This window comes from Elgaria multicarinata, chromosome 3 (assembly GCF_023053635.1).
Source record: "Elgaria multicarinata webbii isolate HBS135686 ecotype San Diego chromosome 3, rElgMul1.1.pri, whole genome shotgun sequence".
Classification (NCBI taxonomy): Eukaryota; Metazoa; Chordata; class Lepidosauria; order Squamata; family Anguidae; genus Elgaria; species Elgaria multicarinata.
Window position 1 is genome coordinate 56363764 of NC_086173.1, and position 10969 is coordinate 56374732.

At 41.5% G+C, this 10969-nt stretch overlaps 1 protein-coding gene across 1 annotated transcript in view; it reads left to right on the top strand.

Moving 5' to 3' along the window:
• LOC134394710 (sulfhydryl oxidase 1-like) overlaps window positions 1-10265 on the top strand; it is a 31627-nt gene extending 21362 nt beyond the window's left edge. The window contains exons 9-12 of the mRNA XM_063120381.1: window positions 2068-2184; window positions 6640-6778; window positions 8125-8301; window positions 9287-10265. Of these exons, the coding sequence (XP_062976451.1) occupies window positions 2068-2184; window positions 6640-6778; window positions 8125-8301; window positions 9287-9456 (603 nt within the window). The 3' untranslated portion in view covers window positions 9457-10265. The remainder of the gene's footprint in view (window positions 1-2067; window positions 2185-6639; window positions 6779-8124; window positions 8302-9286) is intronic.
• Window positions 10266-10969: the final 704 nt, after the last annotated feature.

Sequence of the window (10969 nt, forward strand, 5' to 3'; positions counted from 1 at the left end):
CAGCACTTTAACAGCATTTAACAACGTTAAGTTTGTTTTTAATGGACCCCACAATTGTTGTTTTTAAATGGATACTGTTGTTTTTATACTGTTTTTATGTGTGTGTGTGTGTGTGTGTGTGTTTTAAATTGTATACTTTTAATGTTTACTATTTTAAATGTTGTAAACCGCCCAGAGAGCTTCGGCTGTGGGGCGGTATATAAATGTAATTAAATAAATAAATAATAGACATGCCCCATAATAAATGATGATGTTGTGCAATGTCATAAATTTTGCTTGTTTACAACGTACAGTACCCTCCATGCACCCACATGTTTGTTCTGTCTTTCTGGCCCAAATCCAGATGGGGAGGGTGGAGTACCTGGGACAAGCGAAGGTGCCCTACATTGTCCTGGTCCTATATTGCTTTGTGAAGCTTCTGAGCATTTCTATATTGCTAGAGAAATCCTCCCGTGAGATGGCCTTGGCCTGTTTGCTGCTTGTAAGCAAGCACAATTTGTGACATTGCACAACACCATAACAGATCACACGGCACATCTGTCAGCCTTAGCTTTGAATTTGCTGTCTTTGAGGAGCTGGAGTCAACTAGAGATGGCCTTAACTCGGCAGTTAAGTGATCATTGAATCACTTAAAGCGGCAGTTTTGAGATCATTGAATTTCCCTGGCTTTTAAAAAGAAAATGTATTATTAGCATGTTCTGAAAACAACAACAAACACAAACAAGTCATTAAATTAGTAGCTCTGTGCAACTGAATAGAGATGTTGCTGAATGTTCAGAACAGCTCACTTCTAAGTAAGTCTGTACAGGATTCCAGCATGGTTGTTTTCCTTTTCCTCTTTTCTTCATCAGACTGGTCTGTCAGGCTGAATGTCTCCCTCACCCTTCAGAATCACCTCACTATTGACTCAGTTGACAGTTTCCTGCTACCCCAATCTCCATGAAACAGCTGGGTGAGGTCATCCAGGGCTTGGGGAGAAGTGCTGTCAACATATTGATGGTGCCCAGTTCTGTTTCTCCTTTTCATCTAATCCAGGTGCGGTGGCAACTATCCTAGAGAAGTACCTGGAGAGAGTAATGGGTTGGATGAGGGTAAACAAATAGAATAGCCAATACAAAGAAGAAAGGGGTGCTGACAGTAGGTGGCTGAATTGGCTAAAGGGATGGTGGGTTTTGACCTGTTTTCAGCGGGGTTGCACTTCCCCTTCAGAAAGCTTGGCATGCAGCAGGGTGAAGCTGATAACAGAATCAGACTGATGAACGTGAGATGAAGTTTGGAGAAAAATGACTTTTAACTGTAAGGACATAACTTGTTAAAATCATGGCTTCTGTTTGTTACACACAGAGAGAGGGAAAATGGAGGGGTTTCTCTTAGCCCCATCATGCAGAGAAGTAGGAAAAGGAGGGACTTCCTTCTAGGCAAAGAAAGGAGCATTCCAAGAGAAAAAACCGGGGTGGGTGTGGGGGAGAGACAATTACTCATATCGCTTCCCTAGCCATTGATGGAGTGGCTTATTCTATGAACCCCTAACCCACCCATCCCCAGAGTAATCTCAGAAGGCTTAGAGTGCAAAGTGTAGCTTACCCTTGTATGCCTATGCATCTCCTCCCCAAATCCCTCCCTTCAGAGTTATCCTTTTGTTGTATGACCTGTTTCAGGTGGCACCACGAGAGGCGGAAGGCCGAAATGGGTTTGTAAATACTGCAGTAAGACTTTAAAAGTGTTGGCTCCAGCAGGATCCAGGGAGAACGAATTTCAGCTCCAAAAATGTCTTGCTCCAAATTAGTTGGGGAAGGGTTGCTTTATGCTTGTGATCTCTCAGTATGGGCAGCCATAAACCTACCTAGGGATAGGGGGAGTTCTGGACTGCAAAAAATAAAACTGAGGTTCTCAAGAATGTGTGCTCTGCATCCATTATCATATTCTCCCATAACATTGCAGTATATTCACAGCACTGGGCATAATCTTCAAACCTTGACTCCCTCTTCATTCTCCTCTCTCACAAGTAGGAGTTAACAGGCACCTTCAGTTAATCTTGTTTCCTGTTGCTTGCTATTTCTACATCAGTATTTTCCTGCATACTCCGTGGTCAAGAATGACCTTCACAAACTGGATGACTGGCTTAAGGGGAGAAGAAATGTTTCTCGTAGCGACTGGACAGCAGCTTTGACTTCTCTTAAAGAGGTACACCATCTCAACAAGAAGTTATTTTCCAACTAAGAAGCAGCCATGTTTCCCTGCCCCTTTTTATTAAAAAAAAAAAAACGCTAATAGCTTTAAAATTGTCATCTCCAGAGCACACTATTCACATGACCATGTGCCAAAGAACCTTTTTATGTTTCCTGTGCAATGTTCTGGGGCATGTTCAAGGGCAGGGGTGGGCAGTACACAGCCTTTGTGCCACTTGCGTGCATACACACACACACACACACATACACATACACAGTGGCCCCATTCAGACAACACGCTAAACCATGCTGCTTAATCACAAAATGGTTAATGCAATGCATTCCATTAACCATTTTGTGGTTAAGCAGGATGGTTCAGCATGTTGTCTGAACAGGGCCAATGTTTTGCACCCCTGTGCCCCCCAGAGTTCATTAAGGGTATGGGATTGATATAAAAAAATAGTATGCCCTTTGAGATCAGTGACAGAAAAATTAAAAGCAGGGTAAGCTTCATGGTTTTAATTTTTGTGAACTGCCCAGAGAGCTTTGGCTATTGGGCAGTATAAAAATGTAATAATAATAATAAATAAATAAATAATAATAATAGGAAGGAAAAGAGCCTTTTTAGGTAGATTAATGTTATGGAGCAGAATATTGCAATATTGGACTCAGAAATAAAAAAGGAAATTAAATTATGTTTCTTTATCATGATTCAAATTTCTTCAAATCAGATCAATTATCACCAAGTATCTTAAATAGAACCAACTGCTAAGAAATATGATAGAGTTTGAGCAAACTGATAATGAGGCAAAGAACATGTATCATTTAAGATCTATACATTACTTTTAAAATATGAAACAGAAACAGAACTATATGGTAAAGTGGGTAAAATGTATTGGAAAGATTATACCAATAGAAATTTGGGGAAACTTAGAATAAGAGCCTTTTTTATTATTAAATCTGTCAGTTAGAGAAAATCTGTATAAGGTGATGATAAGGCAGTATAACACTGGTTAAAATAAATTGACTCAGCAAGAATACTGTAAATAAAAGCGGACAAATAACATCTAGGCAGGCGTGGTTGGAGAAAAGTATATGAAAAGTGTGTGAAAATTAACTTATTATATTAGTATTATTATGTTAGAATTGCAGTGAAAGCCAGACAGGATATACATTTGTGAAAACTTGGGGATCTCTCTTTTTTTTTTTACTTTTTATAGACATAAAACAATCTATCCAACTATTCAGATCTGTTTTAAATAACTCAACTTAGTTATTTATAAACTGTAAGGATATATAAAGATGAAAATTGTTTATCATTACTTTGGATTTTGCACAAGAAAGCTATGAAACATATAATACAAACATACCTGAGTGTGACATGGTACATACCTTAGTTAAGTGATTCAGAGAAGAGATGTCATAGGTGGATATATTGTAATATGTATTGAATTACTCTTATTATATAGAAGGAGGAGAGTTCCGGATGATTGTACTAGCAGAACAACAGCAATTAGTAATAAATAAATTTAAAAGGTTCACTATCTGAACCAGCAGCTTTTGTTCTCTTCAAGTACCTTTAAAATGGTCATCTTCAGAGCACTTTCTCTCCATGAGTATGTGTGTTGTATCTCTATTGTGCTATATCCTCTTCAATGCATAGGGATTCTGGGGCATGTTCTAGGGCAGAGTGTCCTGCTTTGCAAGCCTACTGCTCCCCAAGATGTAGCTACTGCACCGCCAGGTTCTGGCAGCATAGCAGCAGCAATAAGATTCATTTCCACTTTAAAACAAGGTGGCGAACACAGGCCTTGTTTTAATGGCAAATCATCCTTTTCTATGTGTACTCCTGGAAGGACGGACAGACGGAAGGAAGGAAGGAATAATTTTGTACTATATTATTTTTCAGCATGGCAGCTATTTTGGTGGTGTGTGCAGCCTCCTTAGGGCGCAGAGGGTGGAAATTGGCCCCTGGACCCTCTGAAGTTGCCCACTCCTGTACTAGGGTGCTCATGTAAGGATGCAGCTCCTTACTGGCAATGTCAGTAAGGATACGATGGCTCTAGCTATTCCTTGTCCAAATATTGTTTATTTAAAAATTCACTGTCAGATTATTAGCTGCGAAATCACACATAACCTCCTGCCCAGACTATTTGTGAATAGTTTAAAATGTATAGAATATATGAGGATGAAAATTATAATTTATTATTTCAGTTTGTTATATAAGGGCCTATCTCTTAATCCTAAGAGACAGGAAAATAAATAGCTAATAAAAATATACAGAGAATTGGTCAATCGTCATACTGCATTAAAATTAGGGGTGTGCACGGACCCCCCGCTCCGCTTCACTTGCAGATCCTCCATTTTCCGGATCGGGCCGCTCCGCCCCGCCCCCGCTCCGCCCACTTCCGCTCCGCTCCGCCCGGAGCTCCGGATCCGGATCCGGAGCTCCGTTTCCCCCCCCCCCATAGGCTTGCATTGAAAGCTAAAAAATTATACAACTTTTTTTCTGTTCAAGTTAGAAACCTCATGTTTGGCACCATGACACCTCATGGGGATATACACACGCATGCCAAGTTTCAAAGCAATCCCATCATCCCCTGATTTTTGGCGAATTTTTGAAAATCGGGCACCCCACACACAACATCCCTGCGAGGTGGGCAGGGGAGGAGGGAGGGAAGGCAGGCAGGCATGCAGCTGGCATTTCTGGGGGCATAAGGAAGTGAGCCAAGGATAAGCCAGTAATGCATATAAAATGGAATAAATCAATCAATAAACAAAGGAGGGGTGGAATTAAAAGCAGCAGTGTTGCTCAATAAACAGCAAGAAGAATTTTTTTAAAAAGGCTATATCTGTCTTTTACCAGCAATAGGGGGACGTGCCCGGGGGAGGGGGAAGTAGCTGCCAGTTCAAGACACTGACAGCCACCAACAGCTCCGAGAAGAAGTAAAACGCTCACTTCGACTCAGAACAGGCATTGCTCCACCGTTTTACTCTCTTTGGAAGGCTCTATGGCCTTCCAGTGCAGGAGAGAGTGGGGGCACGTCCACGATGAGATGCCCTAGGGGAGCTCATCCCCTTGCACCACATCGATTCAGTTGTTCCCCAAGGTTAGGGTGGGGAGCAGTGCTGTGTTTCTATCTCTTATTCTTGGCTTAGTATATGATTTCAGGTTGTGTTTGTGCATTTGGTGGGGCTACTGTGTTAAAAAACACGGGGAAAAGCCCGTTCAGATGAAGAAAGAGAAGTTTCCCAGAATCCCAAGTTACCTGTTTTGCCTATGCCCTCCTCCAACTTTGGGATCATCATGACCGGGAGCTGACTCTGCCCCTCAGCCCTTTGAAAAAGGTATTTTTCCCGCCGATTTTTTAAAAACTTCTAGCCCGCGACCCGTACGATGCAGAAAGTTGAGAGTGGTCTCAAAATGACCCCCATCCACGACTCTCTGTGCACAAGAATTTTCAGAATGATAGCTTAAACCCCCCCCCCCAGTTATCCCCGATTCTTTCCCTCAATGCAATCCTATGGGCGAAAAGCCGAAAACGCAGTTTGAGCCGTGCGGTTGACCCGATTTTCACAAAAACATTGCACGTGAACCACAGCACGCAGAAAGTTGAGAGTAGTCTCAAAATGACCCCCATCCACGACTCTCTGTGCACAAGAATTTTCAGAACGATAGCTTAACCCCCCCCCAGTTATCCCCGATTCTTTCCCTCAATGCAATCCTATGGGCGAAAAGCCGAAACGCAGTTTGAGCCGCGCGGTTGACCCGATTTTCAAAAAAATATAGCACGCGACACGGACAACGCAGAGAGGTGAGAGTGGTCTCAAAATGACCCCCATCCACGACTCTCTGAGCACAAGAATTTCCAGAGCGATAGCTTCAAAAACAACGTAGTTATGCGCGATTATTTGCCGCAATGCAATCCTATGGCGAAATGTTTTCAAGATGGCGACCGGAGCGCTCCGCCTGAACTCGGAGCTCCGAAAAATGGTCGCTTCTCTTCGCCTTGCTTCTAGGGGGTCCACGGTCCGCTCCTACTCCGCCTCTGGGTAAGGCGGAGCAGGCCAATCCGCTACTGCTTCTACGCTCCTAATCGGAGCGGAGCACATCCCTAATTAAAATGATAAAGGGATAATTTTGTGCTGTTCTTTCTCAGGACATTTATTTGTGATATTTCTTGTATTATGTTTTTTTACTCACTCGTAAAACGGAGAAAAAAGAATGAAATATCCTCCCACCCTATGCACTTCGTAAGGGAGATAAGGAGTAAGGGTAAAGCTCTTCTTCTATAATCAATCTGCAATATTCATATGGAGGAATCCTAGAATAGTAGAGTTGGAAGGGGCCTATAAGGCCATTGAGTCCAACCCCCTGCTCAATGCAGGAATCCAAGCTTCTCTGTTCTGTCTCCTTCTTCCCTTTCCAGATTGGTGTACCATGAGATTTTTTACCCACCTTGTCCTTTAGGTTGTAGGAGAGACAGATACTCGGACCTGGGTGGGATGCCAGGGAAGCAATACTCTGTTTCGAGGTTACCCATGCTCTCTCTGGACTCTCTTCCACTTCCTTACTGTGCAGGAAGGACTGCCAAACAATAAGGAACTCGGTAAGTAATGTATCTTCTGTTTGGTTTTCTATTCTAATAGTGTCTTTACGTTAAGGGGAAATCACATTGCTTATCCAGGGCATTTGTGCTTCCTGTTTCTTAGTTCAATTGTTACAGGCTGCATTACATGGGCGGAAAGGGTCAACCACATGCTTTGAATTGAATACTTCCCCTCCTTTCACTTCAATTGAGACCATGCCATCTAGTGAGAAAAGATCCTGCTTTTTCAGGAGGTTGCCACTTTAAAAGTGGTTCTTTTCATGGCGGAATTTGCAACAGATACTTGGGGAGATGTTCTGGTCATTCATAACGTTATGTAATTGACCTGCAAACTTCTGTGAGTGGCCAGTCACCAGCGTGCTATAAATCTCTTGTTCAGGGAAGCCCAAAATTCTAGTTCTCAACCAGTGTTTCAGATACTAGAATATTAGGTTCAGCTGTTTCCAGACAAGGCTGTTATTGTGCAATCACACTGCCAGATTCACAAAATTTTACAGGAGGGTGAAGGTCCAGATGATGATATTTCCAAGTTATAGGGCTTTGCTAGATGGAAGTTTCAGCCCGGGCTGACCTCAGGCTCACCTCTGTGCATCCAGATGATGCACAGGGGATCCCAGGGTGAGCCAGGGCTGAAACCTCCTTCGGCCCGGGCTAACCGGAACCTCTTTTGGCCCATTATTACCCGCGGCCTCAGGCTGAGCCCGAGACTGAGGACGTCTAGCTCATTCCGCTGTTTTTCCCGGCTACTGAGAGGCAGACTCTCTGGGGAGCCAAACAGAAATAAAAATTAATATAACTAAAGATGCTTATGTAAATAGTGAGTGTGTTTACATCTGTGCCCTCAAACAGTGGTAGTTTATGCCACCAGTAAGTTCTCAGCAATAAAGTTCTTCACTTACTTACCATCCATCTTAGTGATTCAGTTGACTTTCCACTGAGGGCTAACATCTGCAAAAAGTAATGGGGAAATGAATTTAAATTTACTCTGAAAGACCAAAGACCTTTTTATTCTCTCAGTATTTTAACACTTAATTTTAACTTAAATTTAAATTTACTGTTTTAACTCTGTATTTTAATTTTATATCAATTTTGCTGCGTGGTTTTTATCCTGGTTGTGCTTTTTATACTGTATTTTGTATTTGCTTTTAACCTGTTGGTTGTTTTATTATGGTTTTAATTTTTGTGAACCGCCCAGAGAGCTTCGGCTATTGGGCGGTATAAAAATGTAATAAATAAAGAAATATTTTGCAAATGCTGAGAAGACTGCAAGGGAGGGGGGGTTCTTACCCATTCATTACTCTCATTGTAATGAACCTGCCCTTCCTTTCTGTTCTGTCTTTCCCTAGAACCATCAGAGGCCCTTTCTACACTGAGAAAATTCATGAACAACTTCTATGGCTGCCCAAAATGTGTAAGACACTTTGAGAAAATGGCAAGTGAATCTATGAATGAAGTCAAGAGCACAGATGAGGCTATTCTTTGGCTTTGGTCAAAGCATAACAATGTTAACTTTCGCTTGAAAGGTAAGAGTCTCACTGATGTTGGCGTGCATGTTGACTGCAGCTATCTCAGGCTATTCTTAGAGCTTTTCTACATTTAAATCGAAAATCCCGCTTCCTTACCAGGGTTTTCTGATTCCACTTTCATTCTGGGATTACGATCGGCACCATTACATGGGCAGCCATGTTGTTTGAATAAAATACTTCCTCTATCTGCGCGCTCCATTCACTTCCATTCATTTTAATGAGACAGTGTCATCTAGTGGTGGAATTATAGCAGAACACCAAGTTTATACACTGGGGGATCCCGCTGTTTCCCAGATATTACATTATCTCTGGGGTTTTTAAAAGCTAGATTTCCAAGGGATAGCACAGGAGATGTCCTGGACATTGATGTTGATGTATAATGGATCCATAAACTTCTGTGACTGGCCAATCATGAGTGTGCAATAAATCACTCATTTAGAGAAGCTCTTAGTAATTGGCTAACACTCCTATAGCTCTATCCAAAGCAAAAGATGCTTTGCAATTCTCATTCCATGTGGCTTCTCTTGGTGTCTTTGCTCTTCTGTTTTATTTTATTTATCATTATCTTAAAATGTTTTATTGTGTTTTTATTATTACTGTTATCAACCTTAGATGTTTTATGCAGAAAGATTAGATTAATAAAAAAATACAACACAAACTGAGAGGAGGGCATGCTAAGGCTGTGAGGCAAATTTTCACCTTGGTGAATACAAAGAATCACTCATCCGTATTTCACAATTGTCAGCAACTAGATTTGCAGTTGTCCAGTCCAGTTCCTACCACTGCCTCCAAAAGACCTGCAGAACCACCAGTCCTGCTAACCCCACCTTGGGAGCCAGGTAGTGGTCTTCCACACTTCTGAATTCTGTCAATGGGGGCCCCGTTGCTGGAGCCTAATATATCTTCTGAGATGACTACATGAGGACATCCTTTGTGTTTCATGATGGTAATATCTTGAATATCACTTTACCTTTTTGTTCAGATGATGCAAGCAATGATCCAGAATTTCCCAAGATCCAGTGGCCTCCCAACAATTTATGTCCACTATGCCATGAAACCGATGGGGATTATCCATGGAATAATTTAACTGTTTTGGAATTCTTCAAGAAGCATTTCTCAGTGGACAACATTTCTATGGACTTCAGAGACTAGCCTGTAACAGCAGTTCAAACCATAATCAAATTAACTGACAAGTAAATCACCAAAAGCCAACCCCCCCCCAAAAAAACCAAATTTTCACCTAAACTACAAGATGAAACTTGAACTCTGCAAATTGTAACAACTAAGTTCCAAGGTGCTAAATTTAACATTGAATGCCAACTCTGAGATCTCATGCTGATTTCTGTCTCTAAAGTTTTTCGGTTTCACTGCACATCCTCAAACATGGTATATGTTATCATTTGTCCGAAATGCCCTTCTGCCATGTATATAGAGCAAACTGGACAGTCCTTGCTGAAGAAAATAAATGGGCACAAATTTGACATCAAAAAAGATAACATCGACAGATCTGTGGGAGAGCATTTCAACCATCCAGGTCATTCGGTAACAGACCTCAAAATGACTGACTTGCAACAGAAAAACTTTATACAGAATTCAGCATGAGACCTTAGAGTTGACATCCATTGTTAAATTTAACACCTTGGAACTTGGCTTGAACCGATTGTCTCAAAGGCTTCGTCATTCCAGTCTGTAGAGTCCAAGTTCCATCTCGTGGTTTACTGTAATATTGTAGATGTTTAAGTGGAAATGAAACGTTTGCTTTCTATCTGCTTGTAACTGACATCCATCTTGTTTCTATCCATTCTTGCATCTGACAAAGTGGGTTTAGAAAGCTCATGCCTTAAGAATAAAACACTGTTAGTCTTTAAGGTGCCACAGGCTCTTTTTGTTTTCAGCCCTCCATTTGAATCTGAAATTTTCTCCCGGTGCCTAAAAGATAATAAAGCAGTTTCACAAACACACGATGGCTATCCTCCTCATCTCTGGCATGTTTTTTCTCAAGAAGTCCCATATATAGCCAAATCCCATTACTTTTTGGCAGCTGGGGTTTATATTTCAGGCCATGTGCTGATAGTGTTTTTAATTCTCTGGGGAGTGTGGGAGAACTCCTATGTTTCTGTCTGTTCTTAGGGGCAGCTTGCTGAAAGCATCCTGATCCCTTTAGGTAGATCATTTTAATCTTTAGTGAATCGGAGTATAATGTAGTTCTTGTGGACAGTTACTTAGGAGAAGGAACAAAATGGCTCATTTGAAATATTAAACCATAATTTTGTAAAACTGCCTTTTCAGGTCAAAGACTGGCATTCAGTCATTTTCTTGTCTGCATCTGTCCTGTAGTAGGTTTTTCCTGGGAACCAAAATGGCCTTGTCAGTCCTTTTTTCAAATTTCACTTCAAATTTCAGTCTCCTAAGATAGTGGGTTGCTGACCTGAAAGTTGCTGTTCTTCTACAAAGGGGCTTCAGTGAGTGACTGAATCAGGAAGTTAGATTCTGTTAGTTTAGGCCTGAATAGCCAATAGTTTTCTCTCTGACAAGTATTAATGCTTTTGTTGTCACCTGTTACTGCTGTTGTGAATGATTACTATGCTTACCTTATATACTAGGGGTGTGCAAAGTGGGTCTTCTCTGCCTCGATATTTGATCTGGAGCTTCGTAGAGGTGATTC